General features: G+C 54.8%; 3 protein-coding genes across 11 annotated transcripts in view; 1 reads left to right on the forward strand and 2 right to left on the reverse strand.

Annotated features, from left to right (window-relative positions):
• Window positions 1-6365, forward strand: part of CTPS1 (CTP synthase 1) — a 30883-nt gene extending 24518 nt beyond the window's left edge. For all 4 annotated transcript variants that reach the window (XM_060397559.1, XM_042246496.1, XM_060397602.1 and 1 more), the window contains 7 exons: window positions 242-285; window positions 1316-1412; window positions 2581-2636; window positions 2735-2831; window positions 3375-3519; window positions 4113-4204; window positions 5494-6365. In XM_060397559.1, coding sequence (XP_060253542.1) covers window positions 242-285; window positions 1316-1412; window positions 2581-2636; window positions 2735-2831; window positions 3375-3519; window positions 4113-4197 — 524 coding nt within the window. In that variant the 3' untranslated portion in view covers window positions 4198-4204; window positions 5494-6365. The remainder of the gene's footprint in view (window positions 1-241; window positions 286-1315; window positions 1413-2580; window positions 2637-2734; window positions 2832-3374; window positions 3520-4112; window positions 4205-5493) is intronic.
• Window positions 6366-8649: 2284 nt separating this feature from the next.
• Window positions 8650-17841, reverse strand: SLFNL1 (schlafen like 1). 2 transcript variants are annotated; one of them, XM_042246517.1, is made up of 5 exons: window positions 11914-17841; window positions 11433-11444; window positions 9700-10196; window positions 9440-9583; window positions 8650-8861 (listed from the first exon to the last, which is right to left on the reverse strand). In XM_042246517.1, the coding sequence occupies exons 1-5, from the start codon at window positions 12326-12328 to the stop codon at window positions 8733-8735; spliced, it is 1197 nt and encodes a 398-aa protein (XP_042102451.1). In that variant the 5' UTR covers window positions 12329-17841; the 3' UTR covers window positions 8650-8732. The 2 variants fall into 2 exon arrangements, with proteins under 2 accessions (XP_042102451.1, XP_042102456.1); XM_042246522.1 differs by lacking the exons at window positions 9440-9583; window positions 11433-11444 and having other exon boundaries at window positions 9700-10203; window positions 11933-17841.
• A 105-nt stretch (window positions 17842-17946) lies between these two features.
• The window catches only part of SCMH1 (Scm polycomb group protein homolog 1), a 216212-nt gene continuing 211183 nt past the window's right edge, over window positions 17947-22975 (reverse strand). For all 5 annotated transcript variants that reach the window (XM_042246471.2, XM_060397509.1, XM_027968452.3 and 2 more), the window contains 2 exons: window positions 20164-20294; window positions 17947-19110 (listed from right to left, as the gene is read on the reverse strand). In XM_042246471.2, coding sequence (XP_042102405.1) covers window positions 18985-19110; window positions 20164-20294 — 257 coding nt within the window. In that variant the 3' untranslated portion in view covers window positions 17947-18984. The remainder of the gene's footprint in view (window positions 19111-20163; window positions 20295-22975) is intronic.

The raw sequence follows: 22975 nt of genomic DNA on the forward strand, positions 1-22975 counted from the left end.
CATTGATTCGATTTTGCCATTTTGTACAGCTTGACTTCCCAGAGAGTTACAGATACAATGGGAAACAATTCACCTTTGTTGAGTGCCGTTGTATCTTGAGAATGTTATCCCTGGTTTTGGTTCTCGTCACTGAATAACTAAGCTGAGGAGGGAATTTGTGACTTAGAGCTTAGGAATGAAACTGTTAAATAATCCGTTTGGTTGTACCTATTTTTGTAACAAAAGTATTCTGGCTTTTTAGATGCCAATTCTACAGAGTTTGACCCCAACACCAATCATCCCGTGGTGAGTCCCGTGTCTGGAAGAGTGTGGAAGGGATGTTACGAGCGTGATTGAGGGCTGGAGACGGGAAATGAGACCACTGGGTTCATTCTGGAGGACCCTGAGCACCTGGGCTTGCAGATGTCCCAGCTAGGAAGGAAGAACTTTCTGTTTTCATCACGTGGTTTCTCACTATTCTTCACAGTTAGCCACAGGAAGTTTTTAAGACAGGTGCCACTTCAGCCAACTGGGGGTGGCAGTAGGGGTTCCTGATTAAGTAATTCCCAGGAACGCCCTAGAATAATATTGACACGAAACACTTACGTGGGCACTTATTACATACCAGGCACTTGCTCACTTCTTTGTATCACTTAATCCCCAGCAACCCCGAGAGATGGCCGTCTTAGTAAAGAACTGCTGGAACTTAGGACTGATTGTCTGACATGGGCCCAAGCCCCAGGAGGCTGGCATTCCTCGTGTTAAATCTCCCATCAGAAGAATGTGGCTCATGGGGGGCAGACAGTGCCCTCATTCGTCACTGAATCCCCAGCCCAGGCGTGACAGGGAGAAGAGAGCAAAGGTTTTGAGACGTGGAACCTCGGGGAGGTGGGGGAGCCCAGAAAAGGTCCTCTTAGTCCCGCAGACATTCGCCACGCTCCTCCCGGTTCCTGGCCAGCCCTATAAGAGCATCCCTTTCCTTTGAGCAGCTGCCAGTCTAGTGGAGGAGACGTGTGATAGCACGTCTGGTCTCGTGTCCACGCTACTGTCAGTCTTTATTAGAACAGGCCCTTGGGGTCCAGAGTACCAGGGCAGGAATGGCCAGGGCAGGGGGCAGCGATGTCCAGTCCTGCAACTCAGGAGGACAGGCCGAAGGGTGAAACACTCACCCGGAATAGGTTTAAGAATGGCCATCAGGAGACATTTTCCTCTGACAAGCGTCTCTTCTAAGGAAAGGCTGGACCTCCTTGCAGGCTCTCTTCACTCAGTGCGGGCAGTCTGTCTCCTAACTGAGGCAGGGTTTGGTAGCACATGTTTGTTTTTGGAACATCTCCAGGTCATAGACATGCCGGAACACAACCCTGGCCAGATGGGTGGAACCATGCGGCTGGGCAAGAGGAGAACTCTGTTCCAGACCAAGAACTCTGTCATGAGTAAGAGCGGCCTCCCTCCAGCCCAGCCTGCCGGACGCACGTCCCGGTGCTACAGCCAGGCCGGCATTTACAGCTTTGTTCTTACTTTGGAAGTTCTTTACTTCTTTCCCAGTGACACTCCTTAGGATGCACTGTAATAGCCTAAGTTAGCACCATGCTCGTAGGTCACAGGCAGTACAGCTGGGGATCTGGGGGAGCTTTGGGTGTGGACCACTCACCAGAATGAGTCCCTTAGGGGAAATCCATGGCAGTCTTACTTCCCGGTCTTATTAGGTCAAAGTGGATAAAACTGCTGATGTCGAGCACTTAAATGGCAGATGTCGAGCACTTATCTTACAGAAATGGCAGTTTCACCTGGTTCAACCTAAACAGATTTTATTCTAGACGTACTAACATAATGTGAGCTTCCCTGGTGGCTCAGTGGTAAAGGATCTGCCTGCCAGCGCAAGAGACGTGGGTTCAGTCCCTGGGTCTGGAGGATCCCTTGAAGGCAATGGCAATCCACTCCAGTATTCTTGCCTGGAAAATCCCATGGACAGAGGAGCCTGGCTGGCTCCGTGGGGTTGCAGAGTCGGACATGACTTAGTGACAAACAGCAGCAATAACTAACATGTGCTAAAGATTTAGGGGAAATTTAAGATATTTAGGAATTTACTAGATTGGATTTGCTTTTTCTTCCACTGGGGAAACTCTGCCACTGTTGGCAGAGTACCTATACATCTGTCCGGGGTTTGGAGGCTGCGTAATTTGAGTCACTTGAGTAGGTGGTCATCCAGTCCTCTGGCTCTAAGCTCCTGTGGTTTGGGGGGGTCTCACTTGGCTCTGGGAATTCACCTGTGGGCAAATGCCACTCTTGTTCCCGGGGAACAGCAGGCGCTGGGTAACCTTAGTGGCTCTGACTTAACCCCGGTGTCTCTGTAGTCACGTGTGAGGGATGGTGGTAAAAGTCCGTTTCTGTTAGTTTTTCTTAGTTGCAAAGAATCAAAAGCCCAAGAATTTGAATTGTGCTGCTAGAGCAGGCAGTGGGGATGGGCAGCAAAGTCACAGAAATAACTTTCAAAGGGCCTGGCCGTGTAGATGAGAATAGGCAACCTGGGCGGCAGGATGTGGTGTGAATGAACGCCTTTGTGATATCAGGGTCCTTCATGTCACGTGGGTTTTTTCCCAGGGAAACTCTACGGAGATCCAGATTACCTGGAAGAGAGGCACCGCCACAGGTTTGAGGTGAGGATGTGAGCTCTGTGACCTTTGACATTTTCTCCTTCCTGTTACTCTGGAAACACAGCTGAGAGCCCAGCAAAACTGTTCTTCATGCTTCACAGGTGAATCCAGTCTTGAAAAAGTGTTTGGAGGAGCAAGGCTTGAAGTTCGTTGGCCAAGATGTTGAAGGAGAGAGAATGGAAATTGTGGAGTTGGAAGGTGCTTGCTTGGGTGGTTGTGTTTAGTGGGAAACAGGTTTTCTTGGCATGTGGGAAAAACACAGTAATATAAATTGTTGTCTTTGACCTCACCAGATCAGGCAGCCGTGCCGCCTGGGGAGGGGAGGGCTCTTGGGGACAAGGTTCTGGAGCCCTGGGGGACTCAGCCTCCCACCAAGGCCTTCCTTAGGCAGCCGCTTGACCTCTGGCTTCACGTTCTTGTTCTCCAGAATGAGAGCTCAGACTTGGTACCGGAGTCTAATCTTATAGGACCTGCAGGACTCAATCCTGCTCAAGTCAGGGAGCTGGGGTATGGGGGTGAGAATCGGGGTGGCAGAACCTGCAGAGGAGGGGTCAACTTCATCTGCAGGTCAAGGGCATCACATCTCCTGTGCTTTGTGATTGCCTCTGCCCAGGCTCCAGATAAGTTGTTTTCAGATGATTTTAGGGTCTGCAGAAACGTGGATCGTTCAAGGTTTTTTCCCATCTTCCGCATGTTCTGCGGACACACAGTGAAGCTGGCTCTTCTGCGCTTCTGTTTCAGATCATCCCTTTTTCGTTGGAGTGCAGTATCACCCTGAGTTTCTGTCCAGACCTATCAAGCCTTCCCCACCGTACTTTGGTCTCCTCCTAGCCTCCGTGGGGAGGCTCCCGCATTACCTCCAGAAAGGCTGCAGGCTCTCGCCCAGGTGAGGTTTCGCTCCCCTAGTCCCTTGGGAGGTCACTGATTTCTTACAGAGAGCCGTCCCCACGCCATCGGTGATGAGCAAAGCCACAGGACTGTGGAGCCTTGCTGGGACCCTGCTTCTCACGCTGACACACAAGCATCCTCTCCTTCCCTGGGGTTTTCTCAGGCTGCTTCTGTGCCGCCCCTGGCCTTGCCCCCCGGCATGGTGGCCATGTCCCCCTCTGCAGCGCCTGGGCTCCAGGATCCCATCTTGGGCCCTGTGGCCCATGGGGAACTGTGGTTTTTTTTCACTGGGAGGTGGGGGGGTTGCCTTGGCCACAGCCTGGGGGGATTTCATGCGCCACTGCTGTGTTGGTTGGGAACAGCCCTGTCTTGGTGGGTCTCTTAACCATCATGACTGAGATATAAAGCGAATGTATATCTTTCATAACAAGAAGAAAATCCTCCTGCAGCTTTCTGCTAAATATATAATGTCTTTGATTTCTGCTGTGAGCAGACAAGCATCCCTTTGTGGGTGCCGTAGTGGCTGCAGAATCAGGGAAGTAGAGCGAGTGTTTGGTGGAAGCCGATGAATAAACCATCTGAATTCTACAGGGACACCTACAGTGACAGAAGTGGGAGCAGCTCCCCTGACTCTGAAATCACTGAACTGAAGTTTCCGTCAATAAATCACGACTGATGGCAGTGTAAGTGATACTTTGAAACTTGTTTTGTTTTAGATGGTGGTGACACCAGCATTGTAAGAGCATCATGAAAGTTTAGTGTTGAAAGATTGTATCTGCCAGAGGATACAAGTGGTCTAGGTCATGGTGAGCATCAAAAGGGTGAGGACCCGGCCCCCCACAGTTAGAGTACATCTACCCGCCCTGCTCTGGGGACTCCACTGGGGCGACAGCAGGCATGGGGCAGTTGTCGTCTGGCTGATTGCTCCTTTCAGGTGCTGATCTGACCTAACCTGGGGGAACTGGATTCTTAGAGCCATGATATTTCATGTAGCCATAAACTTGGGAGATCTTGAAGGAGGTGACAGGCGTGACAGTATGCTGTCATTTCTGCAGACCCTCAAGTTTTCACCAGGAAGTGCTTTAAAACCAATAAATACAACACTTTTGTGTTGCTTGCTTATTCTGGAAATACATTAAAATAAGAGCAATTATTGAACAACTTGGAATGTTTGTCTTTTGTGACCCTTTGGAAAGTTTATAAAGTGCAGTAACTGTGGGCAGCTGCCAAGAATTGTCTAAAATCCCATGAAGCTAACTGCGTGAACGCTCGGCAGAAATACCTGCTCAGAAGGGGGCTGGGGTGTCAGCCGGGTGTCTGGGGGGTCTAAAGGAGAACCAGGGGTGTGCGGGGGCTCCCACCACAGGGAAGCTGAGGTCCTGCCTCAGGCATGGGAAGCTGCCTTCCCCACCCGGGGACCTCTCCACCGGCAGGCGTGGTCTCATGGGCACGCAGTCATACTGAGCAGCTGCTTGGCCTGTGATGACCGTAGCCACGTGGGCAGGCATGAGAAGGAGGTCTGAATTGGGGGTGGGGGTGGGGGGTAGTTGGTTGCCTTCTCTGCCGGGTGAGCATTTAGCACTCATGTATTCATTAATCTTCACCAGATATTGCTGTAGGCGATCTGATAGTCTAAGTAACTGCCCTGGAAAGAAAGGAACCTTTGTAACGGTACAGGGGCAGATGCTTGGTCAGTTACATGGAGTTTCTAACTGCCGCCCCAAGTGGAGATCCCCTGTGAGTGGCACCGTGAGGAGACTGGCGTGCTGGAAAACACTGCTTGTGTTGGGGCAGAGGTGGCGTCCATGTGATTCTGTAGGGATCTGAAATTTAGCTTCTCGTGATTCGAGCCTAATACTGGTCCTCAATGAAAACCAGGCAGTTTAACACAGCAGCTGACAGCAAATTCTCAGTTTTTTATTTTAACGTGCATCCTATAATTAATTGCTCATTTTTTTTTTTTTTTAAACAGGGATAATTCTTGAAGAGAGCCTTTGGACTTCAGGAGTTTACAGCTTTGATTTTACACTCAGCTTTTGACACTTCCTTTAAATTATGTTTTTATTAAGATTATTTTATTATGGGGGAGGGATCCAGGGAGACTGTGACTTGATGTCCTACTGTGTGGACCAGCTCCCGCACGGGTGTCCACGCTCTCCTCTGTGGTCCTCCAGCCTCGGACGAGGGGCAGGATGTCGGGGCCGATCGGGTGAGGGCCGGGCGCCGGGGCAGCCCTCGGCCACAGAGCTTCTGCGGCCACCCTGCATCACTGTGGCTTCTCGTGTGCAGCTGTTCCTTCCCTGGGGGCCCTTATAAGAGGTGTGCCATGCGGTCTAGTGGGCGTGAGGGGTGAGTCCAGCTGTGGTCATGACCTGGTGCCAGAACCCAAGGGCACCCCTTGCCACGAGGAAGAGGGAAACCAGAGACAGAGGGTCGGCTCCGTTCTGCGCCGGGGATTCTCTGTGGCAACCATGGCTGGGATTTGCTCAGGACAGTCAGTTTGGCATCACACGAGATGGCAAGAACTCTGTCTCCCTGAAGTCTGAGTGTGTTGAATCCCTGTCCTCTGGCTGCGAGTTCCCTCCGGAATCACTCCTTGCATCAAGGGGTCACTTAACAAAGAACAAAGGATCTTTTCGGAACACTCCCTCTAAACCCCTCTCTTATGTAGACAGCTTTGCTCAAGGGGACTGTCTCCTTCCAGAATGGTGTTACTTCAGTTGGAATGCAATATGAAAAGCTATTTTCTTAATGTGGTGTAAGACAGGCGGAGCTGCGTGCCTGTTATATCCTGGCTGGACTCGGTGTATACTCTAACTTAAATAAATAATGCAGAGCAAGAGACACACCTTGTCTGTCGTGCTCTTCATGTCACGGCCAGATGGGAGCCGTTGGAGCACAGTGCTGGCCACGTGTGACCCCTGAACTCTCTCAGTGCCAGGCTCTCCCCACAGGGAGAAACCTGAGGTGGGGGATTTGATAGTTTTGTTTAAAAACTAAGAGAGGAGCCTAATAGGAACCAGAATTTCCCCAGAAGACTTCAAATTTAGGTTCTCAGCATGTAGACATTCAAGTATTCATGAAGGAGGCCAGTCCCTTTGATGGGTGTAGACCAGAAGCAGCCTGCCTGCCTCATCCGCCCTGGCCTTCTGAATGCGGGTCATCGTCCTTTGGATTCTCCTCCAAAGTGAAAATCGAGACGCTGAATCCGTGCTCCTCATGGCATGATGGTGATGCTGGGACCACCCACCCACCCTCTGGCTGCCGAGCACACTTGCTTGTGAGCTGGCTTCTCTGTAGTGTGTCTGAGGCCGAGGCCCAGGGCTTAGACTGGGCTGCTCATCAGAGGTCAGTAGCCTTTGCTTGTTGACATTTGAGAAGCTGGGGGTTGGGAGAAAAATGTTTCCCACCATTTGGCCCAGTTCCTTCATCAGGGAGACCCAGGAAGGAGGCAGGCTCCCTCTTGCCTTCCACCCGCTAGCCCAAGGCCACCATCATGGCGGAGGCCTAGAAGCCTGTGTGGGAGCACCGCCCTCTGACCCAGGCCAACCCAGCTGCCTCTGTCTGTCAGGGAGTCTCACGGCCTCTTCACTTACAGAGGACTCCATACTGGTTTGGGAACTCTGAATGTGGCTGATTGGGTGAATTCTGACCTCTTCTGCGGTCTGTCTTCAGTTATTTTTATAAAAGCCAGTCCCCAGACTGAAGGCTCTGATGCCTCTTGGTGACAGCAGCTCCCTCCAACAGTGAGGACACGGTTGCAAAACCTCATGGGGTCAGCTGTGCCCCCACTGCTTTGAGTGGGCCTCCATCAGCCAGTTAAGTGCGGGCTGCTTACATAACCTAGAAACAGGACCACCAGAATGACTTTCCGGGGCCTGCCAAGCCCCACTAGCCTTTCACCCCGGAGACAGGATGGTACCAGGGCCGCGGGCTGTAGTGGAGATGGCACAGGAGGGTTGCCTTCACGCCTGGCATGGGCCACCCAATGCCCAGGACTTCTTGGGGAGGGAGCTGGGCCCACTCCCTGTCCTCCTCTTCATCCCTGGTGATCTGGGCAGGGTCTGCCTTCATGGAGCAACCCTGAGTGCCGTGGTGCTTTGCTTTTGATGAGATGGAAGACTTTGAACCTAAGCATGGCATGGTCAGACATTGGCTTTGCGGAGTCCCCGGCTCTGCTGGTAGAGATGGCAGGGGAAACAGCCAGAGCAGGAATCCTCTCTGGTGGCTGGAGGGTGCATGGAGTAGAAGTCTCCTTCCTGTGCAGGTGCTGGAGAGAATCGGGACCAGCTGCCCTGTCTATTGTCCTGTAGATTTGCCCTAAGATACCTGGTCTTCAGGGCTTCCCTGGCAGCTCAGCTGGTAAAGAATCTGCCTGCAATGCAGGAGACCTGGGTTTTATCCCTGAGCTGGGAAGATTCCCTGGAGGAGGGGATGGCAACCCACTCCAGTATTCTTGCCTGGAGAATCCCCATGGACAGAGGAGCCTGGCAGGAGCCCTACAGTCCATGGGGTTGCAGAATCAGACACGACTGAGCAACTGAGCACAGCACCCGGTCTTCAAGCTGAGATGGACTGGACCCCAAACATCCAGGCTCCTTCCCTCACAGCTCTCTGTGGGGAGGAGCCCAGGGCTGGCTCAGTCTCTTGGACAGAGGTGGGCTGGGCATGGGACTCATGACCAAGTTGCAACCAACCAGCCAAATGTTCTAGAAAGAACCATTCTGGCCTGGGTGCATGTAATTTATTAAAGAGCTTTTAGTCCCAAATCCCAGCAAGCCAGGGGAGGGGCTGCAGGGTCACGTGCCATCTGCAGAGGGTCTTTCCCAAGATGAATCCTTTTCTGGCCCTGCCTAGCCGTTGGGAGTTCAGGGACCCCAGCCTGAGCTACACTACACGAGCCCTTCAGGGAGAAGGACAGTCCCTGCCAGCCCAGCCCAGGGAGTGCACTGGCCCAGTTCTTTCTGAAAATAAGGCCCCTTGGGGTGGGATTTGGGGGGAGGGCTCATGCTTAGAGCAGTTTCTTAGCTACACAGCCCAGGGTCTGCTCAGGACTGACACCACATGGGGACCAGCCTGTGTGCACGGTGTCGTAGGAGCCAGGAAGTGCAGTGTTCCTGTCCACCTCTGAGCAGCCCAGACTGGTTTTATTGGGGGCAACGTAGGGTCAAGCAGGAAAGCCCCACATGTTCCAGGTGGGGCACTGGGCCCTCACAAGACGCAGCAGGTGCAGGAGACGGGCCTGTGCTGCTGCTGCTGCAGCTGCTGCTGGAGCTGTTCCTTCTCGGCCGTCAGCGCCTGCAGCCTCTCCTCCAGCTTGCTCAGCTCAGCCATCCACTTCTGAGGGGACACGGGAGAAGCCAGGTCTGAGCTGAGGACAGCTGAGACCCGGGGCTGAACTGATGGGAGGGAGGCGAGGCCCAGAGAGCCTGGAAGTGGTCGTGGGGTGGGGAGTGCCTGCTCCAGGCCACTGGGCGCCACCCTGGGCCTGGTCGGTGGAGAAGCCAGGTTCCCTGACCAAGCAGCCCTGGGGTCTTGGGCAAAGTCCTGCCAGCCTCCCAGACCCTGGGGTGACTTGCCCTCTGCAGCCTCTCACCCCGTCCTGTCTGCCCTCGCCCTCCTCTGTTTTTGTGTCACCTGATGTTCCCCTCTTGAGAAAGCTTTTCTCTGGGGCTGCGTCCAGCACTCACTTAAGCACTCACTCCCAGCTTAAGGACCTCCCCCAAGTGCAGTACACAGTTCTTGGGTTTGTCTTAAAGCTTTGACACTGTTCTCCCTGCTCCTCCAGTTACACTACAGAGGAATCTGGGATGCAGCGGGCTTATTGCTCCCCGTGGGAGCACTGGTGGGAAACCCGACGACCCCAGGCCTGCCTGGTGAATGGCTGAGGGGCCCCCTCCCCGCCCTGGGCCACCCACCTGCCTGCACCACTCCTGGATGGCGCGCACGGACAGCGGGCCCTGGATGCTCCCGTCCCGCCTCAGGAACACCTCCCCCTGGTCGGTCTCGTAGAGCTGCGGCTCGGCCTGGGCCTTGGGAGCCTGCACGCTCAGGCGGATCACCTTGGGAAGGTCAACGGCAGCTCTGCGGGCGCCGCACCGGACAGCGTGCGGCCCCCGCCCCGCCCGGCGTCGGCCCTGCCTCGCTGGCTCCCGGGCAGCCTGGGGGCAGGGCTCACCTTGAGGGGCGTGTCGGTGGTGGAGGTGCTGACCACGGGGATGAAGGTGAGCCTGTAGGCGTCGGGGAAGACCTGGGGCTTGAAGCCCTGCAGGACGGAGTCCACCAGCAGGCGCACGCGGTCCTCGTCGCGGTGGTTGCAGCGGACGCCCTGCACCAGGCCGCTGTCCTCCACGCCCACCAGCAGGCTGCCGCCCTCGCTGTTGAGGAAGGCGCACACGTAGCGCCGCAAGTGGTGCTTGAAGGCCTGGCTCAGGTACTCGCCGCCGCCGCGCTTGAACTCCAGGTTGCGCGTCTCGTTGCCCAGGAAGGCGCCCTGGAAGAGGCGCTCCTGGCCCAGGATGCCCTGGTGCGTGATGGCGCTGTCTGAGCGCGTGCCGCTGGGCCAGCTGGGGGAGACTCCTTGCGGACCCAATGCCCGGATGGGAAAGGGTCGGGCCGGCCTGGCTCGCGGAGGGCTGGAGCCCAGGACCAGGCTGGGGCTGGGGCCACTCTCCTCTTCCTGCTGGAGTGGGGGTGGGGGCAAGAGCAGGGTGTATGCTCCTGGCAAGAGTTAGGAGCCAACCCGGAGGGACAGGCGGCCAGAACCCCCATCTCCCTCCTCCCCTCCAACCCCCGCCCCCGGGGCCCAGCCCACACAGGGCATCCTGATGCCCCTCCAAGTCAGAGGGGCCTAATTCTGCCCACCGTGCCGGGGCCAATGCGGGAAACCCTGTGGGTCGGGGGTCTGAAAGCAGCCAGTGCTCCGCCCTCTTCCCAGGTGAAACATGGGAGGCTTGTGGGGGAGGAGCTCTCCTTTCCAGCCGGAGCTGGGACACCTGCAGCTGCTCTCTGCCCTCGGGTTTTGCATCCGCCTAGGAGACACAGGGTTGGATCATTCTGGAAGATGCCTCAGCGCCCTGAGGTCCCCTGTGACACAGCTGCAGGTCTCTGAATTGAGAGGGCCTCCCAAAGATCCCACCCCCTTCCTAGTCTCCCTGAAAGCCTGGTTGATCGGGCCTGAATCTCTCCCATCCCTGGGCCTTCCTGAGTCCCTTCCGCGGTTTCTGCTGTGTGAGGGCTCCAGGAGCAGCCTGCTCAGGGCCGCTGCCCCGGTCTAGGTCTCACCGTCGGACTCCCTGCTTCCAGGTCCTCGTCCTATCCATTCTCTCGCTGACCTCAGATACAAGTCCCGCAGTCACGCTGTGCTGAAAACCCTTCCCTGGTTCCCTGCTGCCTTTCAGCCTCCAAAAGCAGCTTCCAGGGTTGGGAGCTCAGTGCAGGCTGGGGTGGTGATGAGAGCCATTCCCAGCCCTACCAGCAGCTCCCAGAGAAGACAAGCTTAGCAGAGACTTGAGAGAAGCCTCAGTGTCATATAAACGTGCCATCAGGCCACAGGTCTTGAAATGTAAGCCCATGTAGCTCTGCAACAGTTTAAATGTCATGGAGGCTTCATCCAGAAGGAAATTCAGTTCAAGAATTCAAAATCAAGGAGGAGGAGAATTCAAGAAGTGAGTTCACTGTTCCCTCCTCTCCCACAAAAGCCCACTTTTTCTGGCACTGCTGTGGTCTCACAGCCCTGCCCTCCGGCCTGATTTTCTTCGTCAGTTCCCCCCCCCCCCCCCGGGACAGCCACCAACCACCCTGCAAATGCCGCCACCCTCACCTGGGCTCCTGGTATGTTCCCCATCCCTCTGCTAGGGATGTCCTTTGATGGAGTCAGTCCCATTGCCTAAGCCCCAGCCTGGGTTTCACTCCCTGGGGAATCTGTCCTCAAGAGATCAGTGAGGACCTTCCTGGGTCCTTCTCCAGTTCCAGGCTGCCTCCCCCTCCACCGCCCTGGAAGGGTCTGGCTCTGCTCATAGAAGCAGGGCTCCCCGAGGGCAGGGTCAAGCCCTACTCTCCACTGTGCTGCCCACCAGAGCAGGTGTGTCAACTGAGTGGATGAACTCGGCCAAGGAGAAGGTCAGGACCCTTGTATATGCTTGGGCCTGGCCTGGCCGGACCCACCTGCTGGCTGTAGATGGACGCAGGGAGGGTCTGATACTCAGGCTTTCACTTGCTTCCAGGCTGGAGGCAAGCTCCAAGGGTCAGTGTCCCTCTGGGACCATGGTTATTTGAGTAGCAAGCCCCAGTTTGCCAATTTGTCCCCAGTTCCTCAAAGACATCCCTCACACCCACCGGGCAAGGCCATCCACACTGAGGCCTCTCTCGAGGGAGGCTCTGGGGCGGGCACGCCCCCTGCTGCGGGAAGCCTTGCTTACCTCTCGGTGGTTTGAAGGCTCCCGGCCCTCACCCAGCACCGGCTCCTTCCCGCGGGCCACCAGTTCCTTGATGATCTGGTGCTGCCCCCAGGCCGTGTGCAGGCGCTGGGGCAGGGAGGCCAGGGTGTCCTTGGGGGTGGCCACTTGCACCAGCCCGTAGGCCTGGCGTGGCCGCCGGACGACCTCAATGTGCTCTCGCGCCACTGGCAGTTCAAGACGCTCCAGGGCGTCTCTCAGCAGGCAGGTGAGGACCGGCACAGACAACTGGGGGTTCAGGTGGCCCACGTAGAGAACATGCCTGCTGGGAGCTGCCTTGGCACCCGAGTCCTCAGGTGGGGGCTCTTCTGGCGGAAGCTCCCGCAGGGGCTGCTTGCCTGGGGGCTCCATGGCAGGGGTCAGGGGGCGCCTGTGTTTTGGTGGTCTCTTCCTGGGAGTCTCCGGAGGGCCCTCCCCTGGAGGGGCTTCTAGGATTCCTCACCACTGGCTGCTCCTCCTAGGGCCTGGGCTCTCAGCCTGGCCCAGGGCCTCCCAGGGGACTCGGGGAGGCCGAGGCTCCGGGGAGGTTCACAGATTGACAGGGGCTGAGGAGGGCCAGAGAGAGAGAGAGGGTGGGCAGAGAGCCAGCAGGAAGGGCCCTGCCCCCTACCCAAGGCCTAGGACAGGGAAGAGGGGAGTCAGAGCTGAGCCAGCGAACAGAGCGTGTGTGCCTGCAGCTCCATTTCCACAGAAGGGAAGACTGAGGCGGTACAACCAAAGAGGGGGAGAGGCAGAACTCAGGTCTCTGAGGGGCCCCCATATCCTGTCATTGGCCTCAGCGGGCCTGTCTTCCCTCAGGAAGTCCCAGGCTAGGGCGTTAACCCAGGGCCCTGAGAATGAGTCATGGACCCCTTGGGCTTCTTGCCTGCTCTGAAGCTGGTGTGAGCCCAGCAGAGGCTCTGAAGGGGTCAGGCTGGGTCAGAGGGTTTAGAGAGAGGTTCTTATGCTTTGGGTACACTGATGGAAGCTATGGCCCCTCACAGGACAACAGCGTTTGCATATATACATATAATCTGAGGAGGTTTGTCTCGACCAAATCCTCCGGTTTGGGTCCAGGGAGAGGAAGCGAGGAAAGGTCAGAGCTGGGCCCTTGGGTGCATCCCCCACCACCTCTCACTAGGCCAGGCACCTTGCTCCTGAGCTGTGCACACACCAACCCCTCCACTCACCCACACACACCGAGCCTCCGGTCTCTGTGGCAGGTATGGCTGGCCTGCATCTTTTCAGATTGAATCCTTAAGGCAGTCAGGGTCTGGGGGCCACCACTGCTGGAGTGGGGACATTCAGGGCAAACGGGAATAGGGGGAAGAGGAAGGCCTATGACCCTCATGTCCTGATGGTTCCTGGGGGAGCATGGGAGGTGCCAGCCCTCAGCTCCCACAGACCCCTGACCCCTGGCCAGCAGCTCCCCAGGGCAGGCGCTTAGGGGCTTGGCTCAGGAGGGGAAGCCAGAGCTGTGGGAAGTGGGCGGGGCCTGTGCAGCTACCTCTGTGAGCTCAGGAGAGTCGACAATGCCTCCAGCAGGCAGGCTATGAAGAGGGTCAGGAACACTTCTCCCTGACGCCCCACCCCCATGTAGACAGATGTCCTGTGCAGCTTGGTGGGGGGCTCCTTCCGGACAGCTCCTAGAATCCAGGGGCTGAAGACACACTTCCTCCCTCTGCCAGGTCTCTCCAGGCCCTTGTGCCCACACTGGGCCTCACCTCCCACCTCAGTTACCAATCCCAGGCTCCCTGAGCAGGGGTCAGAATGCAGTTGGTTCCAGGGCTGCAGAGATGGTTCCTGTCCTGAAGAGCCCTGAGAAATAGGTCAGCACTGCCATCTCTTTTGAAAGACAGGGCTGTCACCTGCTATTCGACAGGTACCAAGATTCGGGTGATACATGGTCTTCATTAATGCAGAAATCCGTTCTTGGGTGGGTGGGGGCTGTGATGGTGCTTTTCATGATGCAGATGTAGGCAGCACTTTCCCACTGCTTCTGCAAGCTCTGATGGGGTGCGGGGTGGAGGGTGGTGTCCAAGGGCAGGTGCAAAGGTTGACCTCCTCTTCTGAGCAGCCCATTCTGAAGATGCTAATGAATTTTTGTTTCCCTGAGGGACTGAGGCAGAAGCTTGGGTGGGGAACCTGAGCGACTGTGGTGTGGGGGCAAGAAGAGGCTCCAGGCCCTGAGAGGTGGTACTGTGAGGCTCTGGGGAGGGACTTTGCAGCCAGTGCTGCCTGATCTCTGCAGTCATGCCGAGAGTTACGGGGTAACAGCTCTAAGCTCTCTGAGGTCCTCCTCTTCAGGCCTTTCTAGACTCTGCCATCATGAGCTGTTCTCACAGAAAGTGTACAAGCGGGGGGCTGTGGCTGATTTAGGCTGTTTAGCCATGTTGAGTTAGGCAGAGACTGACAGAGGGTCAGGAGAGGTGCCCTGCCAGATGAGACATGTACCAGAGAACAAATGTGAACATAACATCCTTCTCCAGGGGCCTCACTATCAACCAGCTGTTCGGCATGAAATTTCCCAAACGGATTTGAGTGCCAAATCTCTCCCCATTCTTACTGGAAATGTCTTTCAATGATTGTATTACGTATTTCCCTGGGCTCTGTTAACCTTATGTGAGTTGAACATCAGTTCCATCTTTTTTTGGCCGGGAGGATAAAAACTGTCTTTCGTTGTAAGCACTAAATACATTTGCAAAATGATATTTTAAATACTGAAATGCACTGCAGTGTAACTGGGTTATTTACAGCACCCCAGGCTTTGTAGGAGCTAGGTGGTGGCGGACTTGAGTTCAGTGTTATGGAACAAGCAGCTCCCTTCAGTCCTCTTAAGGATGTCTGTGATCTTACTGATAACCCTCCTTAGCACTGGAGGTAAAAGACTTCTTGAATTTAAATTTAAGAATGTGAGGTGGGCCCAAAGATGAGGGGCAGAGGGAGGCTGTAGATAGGGCTCTTCTCACATTATCTGGAGAGTGTCCACTGGGTGGCGCCCGTGGCTGGGATCCCTGACACCACAGAAAGCATGGATGTCTGAGCAAGCTGCCTAGGAACCCCAGCTGAAGGGTAGAGGTGGGGTGTGGGCAGGGACTGAGCTCAGCCTTATGCTGGAGAGGACAGGATGCCAGGAGAGCAAACTCTGGGACTCAGGGGAAGTCGGGGTATAGATAGAGGCAGCCTTCACCCTTTGGCCCCAGGAACACTCCAGTCTCCCTTGCGTACCAGCGGCTGGTGGATTCCTGCCCACCCTCTGAGAGGGTTGGCCCACAGCCCAAAGGTATCTCGGGCCCAGTGCCTATACCCTGGGACCTATTGGCCGCTGGCCCCTGGAACCGTCCTCAGTGGCTTTGGTTGCTGCTGGCCAAGCACAAATACATAATTCTCTCACTTGGCCTGCAGGTTTCCAGCTGTGGAGCTTCCCTGATGGGATGGGGTGACTTGGGCCCTTAAGTTAAAGGAGACTGCAAAAAGTGGAGGGACGACATGGGGGGGAGACAGTGTCTGGAGTCCCTCAAGCAGAATGATTTCCATGCTTTCAGTCTTGGTTGTAAAGATGACCAGCATGTCACCTGTGCTTCTTCTGAGGGGTCATGGCATTGGGCATGAGGGCAGAAATAGTGTGTCTACTGGGCCCACCAATGCCACAGGCCAGAGAAGGGCCTCAGGTTGTTCCACAAAACACCAAAGAGGAGTGGTGTGGACACTTCCGCTCAGGACTAATGGCCTGGACAAGAGAGACGGCAGAGCCCAGGGATACAGGCCATGATGTGGCTGGCAGGTGGGGAGTGGTCACAGGGGAGGGGGGACAGGGCATAGAGGTTCTCAAAGGATTCAGCCCTAAGTGGAGCCTGGACTCTTCTCTCCTAAAGGGCCTGGGTTTTTCTTTCCCCATGCTCCTTAGCACCAGAGTCAACGTCTCTCCTTATGGCGATGAGGGTGGGCACGGGAAGCTGTTCTCGGGAGGCCTCTGTGCTCAGTCTTGCTTTCCCATGTGCCTTCCCGCTCTGTGGGTGGCTGCACTGTCGGGGTCAACGGTGTGGCCTCACCTGCCAGAGACTGCTTCAGCTTCTTTGGATGACTCTGGGTCACTATTAGAAAGCTTGGCTTTGTGAAATAGTTTCAAAAGTTTAGGCTGGGTTTTTTGCTTTTTGTTTCTCTTAAATGACATTCAATTCTGACTCCAGGGGCTAGGGCAGCATGAATGAAAGGGTAACAAATCCTCTCTTCTGCAGAATTTGACATTTGGTTACCTTTCTGGTTCTGTTCCCTTGGAAACCAGATAAAAATGGAATGTCGACTATTTCAAGGAAACAGTGCTTACAGTAGAACGGCCCCGACTCTAAGTCCCCTGGTCTAGGAGTGCAGTGCATGGACTGTACACATCCCTTCCTGTGGGGCTTCCTAAGGCCAGGGACTTAGTAGGCACATCCTGCCCAGACCTGGAAGCTCTGCGGATGGCAGTGGGGAGTTACTGGCTGCCCTGGGGTGTGATACTTCTAAGCTAAGGTGAACCCCACTTCTCCCTGGTATGTCTTATCCCCTTAAGCCTGAGCTGCAACCTGGGCAACAAAGGATAGTCCTGGGTGACTGTGGGCTCCGTAATGACTACCCCACTGAAAAGGCCTGCTTCTTACTGCCCTGCTGGCAGCACTTCCGGTCGGACAGTAGCCTGTGTAGTCTGCACGGTGAGTGGGATCTAAGACAAAAGCCACCTGTTGGGTGTTGCAGGCAGTATGATGTCTCACACCCCTCATCAGCTATGGAATTTGGGGCAAGTAACTTCACCTCTCTAAGCTTCAGTTTCCTCATCTTTAACATGGGGGAATATGGTGGCTATCTCTGAGATGTAGCGAGGTTTAAGAGAGCTAATGTATATAAACAACTTAGCATAAGAAGTCCTTAAACAGTGTTCCCTGATGACCTGACAAGGGGCAGGGTGGGGTGGGAACCAGTTTGCTCCACAAGCCAGGACTGGCAGCATGTCTGGCCTGCCTGCATATGCTGGTGTTACTCTCACATTCAGAAGTTCATCATCAGGGCCCAAGAAGGCCTTCTTCGTGAGTACCCTGAATGAACCACAAAGCCCACTGGACACAGGTCTGGGAATCTGTGGAAAATGGGCTTATCCTGGTTCAGCAGCCCTGACCCTGACTGCTGCAGGGGGCCCAAGGTTATGCTCTCACAGTGGCCAAGTGGAAAAGACCATGTTGCAACCAACCAGTCACTGGTGAGGGCAGGTAGGATCCTTAGAGGTCTCATCTAACCCCACCAGAGCCAAACGGGCCCAAAGACGGGAAAGGACCCACCCAAAGCATCACAATAAATGGCTGCACTGGCTGGGACCTCGGCCTTGGAGTCGGATTACTTGGCTTTAAAGGCCTTCTTTGGCAGTTTCTGCCTGCATGATCAGAGCTTCAGTTTCCTCATCTATAGTGGGTCTGCTGTGAAGGTCAGTTGGGGGCATTCTGATTTGCACAGAGCAGCGTGTAGGGCATGCAATGGTGTGTCACTCTAACCAGGTTGCCCTGCGCTGCGCTGCGGCCCCTTCATACACAGGCAGGGGGTGGACTGGACTTCCCGGCCTCTGGATGGCACAAGGGGCACCCTGCAGGCCAGGCTAGCCTGCATCTCCTCACCGCTGCCACAGAGGGTCACTGCAGCTGCTGGCCCTAACGCTGTGCCTTCTGCTCGGGCTTCCTAGGGCTGCCGTGCTTGCTGCTGTCTGCTGCACCAGGGCAAAGCCCTTTGAGGACAGACCATGGACTGCACACTGGCTCCCCAGGGGCTATGCAAGGCTAGGCCTCAGCGGGCCTCTGGCAGACAGCCTGTTCTTTAGGGACTGCTAGAGTCATAAGAACTCAGGGAGCATCCTGTCCAAGTTTCCTCATAAACAAAAACGAGGAGCTATGGCAAAGGCAAGGGGAATGACCTGCCCTTCGGAGGCATACTGATTTGTCTGCTGACTGATTGCAAAGACACCGGCATCTATATTGTTTTTTATTTATAAACAAATTGACATAAAATAAGTCCAGATGGCAGCAGGGGCAGGTGAACTGCTGATTTGCTTACAAAAGAAGCCTGTGGACAGTGGAGTGGGTGCAACCAGACTCCAGCCTAGAGACCATCCTCTCCCATCCATCTTAGGACCTTCTTGGCTTAAAACACTCGGCCCAACCTTCTTTGGCAGCAATTCTGGCCAGGGCAAGGAGCTGTGGCGGGGCAGTGCAGGGCAGGAACTCCTGTTCCCACAGATGAGGCCGGGGCTGCAGAGGGCCCAGCGGAGGGAGAGAGGGGAGATGACAGGGACCCTCTCCTCCCTGTGCTGAATGACATGGTGAAAGCTTGGTAGGTCTGTCCATCCCAAGGAGAAAGTGCCTGGGTAATGTCCTCTGAGAAGGGGCCACAGCTCTCCGGAGAGGGCCTGTGTGGGGCTAGGGCAGTGTGGTCGCCCTCCTCCTGAAACCAGTGTCTGGAGCAAGAGGGATATGAATGGGAGGGCTTGCCCAAGTGCCAGAAACAATAAATTAATAATAAGAAAAGATCTTTTTTTAAAAAAGGTAGAGGTTTGCACCATGAGTTTGGGATCTGTGGATCTCGTGAGGAGAAGGCAGGAGCTATGGGAGCCACACCGCCAGGCCCAGTGGGTGGTGAGGGAACCGGGCGCGCGTGTCGCTTCAGGGCCTCATCTTCTGAGACCTCATAGGTCAGCTCCTTCCTCCATCACCTGGAAGGTGTTCAGTCTAAACTCCTGGAGGCAGGCCACCCAGGCCTGTGAAATAAATACACGGGGCCTCAGAGCCAAGACGGGGCTGAGGGGAAGAGCAGTGCCTGGGCTGCACCCCGCTCCTCAGTCCTTCATGGAAGGACATCTCATGGCAGGAGGGGGCAGTGGTGGTGGCTCCACACAGCCTCCTGGAGTCCTGAGGTGCCTCGGACCCCGCTGAGGTGCCTGATGGCCCTCCTTCCTGGGAGAAGAGCCCCCTCTGCTGGACCCCTCGGCTGTCCAGGCTTCACTGCCCTGCTCAGAACTTGCCCTGCTTCAGCCGGTCAATGTGGTAGCAGAGCTTGAGGGCAGGCCCCAGCTTCAGACCCATGTACTTCATCATCGTGTCACTGCGCAGCAGGAGCAGGGCCTTGCCATCGATCTCCTAGGGGGAGGAGGGGGACGCCATCAGAGGCCTGGGTGGTCTGTCCACCCAGGTTCTTACCAAAGACCCTCTGGGGAGGTGCCAGCCGCATGGAGCCCTGTGAACCTGATGTGACACCAAAGCCTACCTGTTCTGCCCAGCTTCTGTCTCTAACCACCCCTCTCCAGCGTCACCACTAAACCCCCCACGTTAAGCTCTCCACGCATATTTGCAGGAATCTCCTTTGCTGCCCGAGAGGCCACCCTCTCTGCCCTCCCAAACCTCTGAGATCAAGCTCAATCCCAGCTCTTCCCAGGAAGCCTCCCCAGTCAGTGTCCTTGCCACTCATGATAGACTATCTCTGTATTGACCCGCAAGGGCTGTCTGGAGAGTCACCTTCCTTCCTGGGCAGCAGGGAGCCCTCCTCATGAGCCACACACAAAGCAAGCACTCAAGTGAGCAGCTGTGAGACCCACAGGACCGATCTAAGAGCACTCTCCAGCCCACTTGGCATGAAGAAGCAGGTGACCCGTGAAAGCAGCGGAGCTGTTCTGAGTACCCAGAGTGCAGACAGCACCAAGCATCAGGGCCTACTGGGAACCAGGTTTGAGCCCCAAATCAGGAGTTTGGTCATTGCAGGGGGGTCCTCGGCAGTCCCTGGCCACAGGGCCAAATGGTCACTTGACAAGATGCTGGGGCTCACAGCAGATGAAGGAGAGAATGGGGTTCTGATGAGGCTGGAGGACGGGAGCCACACGACAAGGGACTCTTTAACCTGGCCTTGGCCTTAGACCACAGCAGGTAGAGAGGAGAGCAAGTGCTCCTAGAAGAGGAGAGTCCTGTCCTGGGATCCAGTAGGAGTGTGGCTGAATCAGGGCCAACACTAAAGGAGCATTCAGTGCCCAGTGAAGGCCATTTGGGACCCAAGACTCTGTCACTAAGTTTGTATGGTATCATCTGCGCTCAGTTTCAAGGGGCTTGGAACAAATACATGGCTTGTGCCCTTTAAGAGTCTATAAACTGCAGAAGCAAGATACCCGGCGGATACAGGAGAGGTTGGGCAGGGGCACCTACGTGTTTGCGAAAGAGGTCAGCATGGGGTCCAAACTGGGGATCAGCTTCCCGGACAAACTGCATCACATCCTCAACCGTCCACAAGGAGGGGTCCCGGCCACTCAGTCGAGAGGCATCCCGGCGGTCCGACCCTGCAGGACAGAAGGACACCTGCCGTAAGGGGCGGGGACTGGGCTGTAACTCACCTGCACTCTCCACAGCCTGTCCCAGGGGCCCTGTGTGACCACTGGGGCTTAGAGCAGGGCCAGAGCAGAGGAACCAGAGGTGACTGAGGGCGAGCAGGGTTTCTCCAGAAAGGGACTGAGGCCCTGAGACCCTTCTTCACTCAAATCTTAAGCGTAGGTCTGATTCTGGAAATGGTCAGAAGGAATTTTACACTGAGGTTGTGACTGAGCCTGGATCTGAGTCAAGGGTAGTGATGAGGTGAGAGGATTATCTGGGTTGGGGTGGGGGGAGGGGCTGGTAGATGAGGCTGCTTTTGCTTTGGCTCTGGGGCCCGTTTCTAGAGATACCTCGGGAGCTGGGTAAGATTAGAGCTAAGACCTTGGGGCCCAGGGAGGAAAAAAGTGGCAGATAATAATAACCTGTGTCTCTTCCAAGGCCTGGAGAATAGCTGACTTCGTTATAGCCAAATACTTGGAGGTAGAATACAGCTTTGCCTTCGCTGCCAGGAATCTCAATGTTAATTTAGTGCCCTGCTTAGAGCTTTTCTTTCAGTCTTGGCCATTGCCCCAGCGGGATCTGAGCTCTCTGTACGGTCATCACCTGCATGGCTCTCTGGCAGGCTTCATTTCCTCTGCCTGGAATGTGCCCCCTTCTCGCCCTTCAGTTTCTCCTTTCCTTCTGGCAGACTCTAACTTAACTAAACAAGAGCTGGCTTCAAGGATCAGCTCCTTTATGAAACTTTTCCAGGTCTCATCCTGAAAAAATTGGTCTCATAAAAGCATTTCACGTATCTCTTGGTTACAGCTCAATCTCTATACACGTTCCCCCATCACATCACTCTAATAATCTCTTCTCCATAAAGCAGTCAAAACAACTTTTAAAAAGTAATTGGATCATGTCAATCAATACAACAGCTTCAAAATGCATACCTGAAATAAGGTTGAGCCCCTTACCATGGCCTAGAAGGTACCCCATCATCTGGCCCTTTCTGCTTCATCTTCCCCTCTCCCCCACCCTCATTCTGTGGACCCTGACACTTCCTCCAGGGAGTTAAGTGTCAGAACAGGGTTAAACTGCGGGATGCCCAGCTGGAATGGTGGACTTGCTTGGTATGTGGAGACCCGTACTTCTGGCAGGGGAAGTGAAGCAGTGCTGAACAGAGCGCTGAGCGTAGGCAGACACACAGGAGGAGAGAGTTTGCCTTTCACAGCACACAAGAGTGCCTGCTCTGCCAGAGATGACGATCAAATGTGTCTGCTAAATGAATGAATGATCATATATAATAGTTCCATGTATATTTTTCTGTCTCCCCCACCAGACGAAGTCTGTCTTGAGGCTGAGGTGACTTAAGTCTCAAGGCAGGGACTCTACCTCAGAGCTCCTTACATGGCTCCATCTGGGGCCTTGTTGGGCTTGGGGTTGAGAAGCAGTATCCTAGGCTCCTCTGTCTCAGCCTTCCTTAGAATGCCCTCTGCTCCTGCAGGCCTTGCTAAGGGGACTCTTCTTATTCTTCCACACCTAGTCTGTCCCTGGGCTGGGGGAGGCCACAGTGGGTGTGGAGATGGCTTTCTCCTGTCTCCCCATTGCTGCTTTTAGACCATCCTCCAACAGAAGCTAGTGTTCTTCAGAGGCCAAACATGTACTGAGCATCTGCTCTTCCTGATCACATACATTTTCAAATCTCTGGGCTTCTGCTCTTTGTTAAGTGAAGACTTTTGGGGATTTAACTCACTAACTTCAGGTTCCATCCTAATTGCTGCCGTAATCCTCAGAGGAAATCCATCCAACTGCGTTGCTTTCAGTGATTTTCATTGCTATTCTACTGCAAATACCCACTACCAACATCATTGTCTAGTTCTTGGATCACTTGGAACAAATCCACTTCAGAATTTTAAACACCCACCTCTCTGACTCCAACCTCTCACCTTTCCAACTCTCTTGGGATGTACGTCCACTATGACCATTATATCACAAAGACGTTTAGCACATCAGACTTACAGTCTCCCCATCCTTCAGCTGCCTCTCAGCCCTGCTTCTATGCCCCCTGTCCGGAGACAGTGTCGATGATCTAAACCACTCCTCCTCCAGCTCCACTGATTACAAGCTCCCCACCCCTTCTTGTCCTGTTAGCTCAATGTAAAATCTTAACTCTCAAACTGTCTTTTCTCACCCACATCTAGGTTTCTAAGAACCACAGAAGAAAACTATAGCCCTTGCAAACTGGTCTCCAAGCTCCCAACAATGCAGGACCTTTGGTGTTTCTGCAAACTATGCCCTTTTCCTTGATCTATTTCTCTTGTATTCTTTATGGCTCATCCCATCTCCCAGCACTCCTGAGCCCCTCCCTGCTCAGCCCTCTCTCCATTCACTCTTGGCCACTGTCTTCTTCCAGTCTCAGAGAGAAAGGTTTGCCTTCTTCTGTCATAAGACTGACCCTTAATCCTTCCCAACACCTCCAAGGCCTTCATTTCTATATTCTTCTTTCCTACGTTCTTAATTTCTTCTTCATGGAAGGCTCAGGCTGTCTGCTGACAAACATGCCCAGCGTGCACCCACTCTAGAAGACCTTCGTCACCTCCTTCTTTTCCTCATCAAACTCTCCTTGATATGCCTACCCACAGCAAACCTCCCTCACCAGCCTCCAGCA

Source organism: Ovis aries, chromosome 1, assembly GCF_016772045.2.
Source record: "Ovis aries strain OAR_USU_Benz2616 breed Rambouillet chromosome 1, ARS-UI_Ramb_v3.0, whole genome shotgun sequence".
In the NCBI taxonomy this organism is placed as follows: domain Eukaryota; kingdom Metazoa; phylum Chordata; class Mammalia; order Artiodactyla; family Bovidae; genus Ovis; species Ovis aries.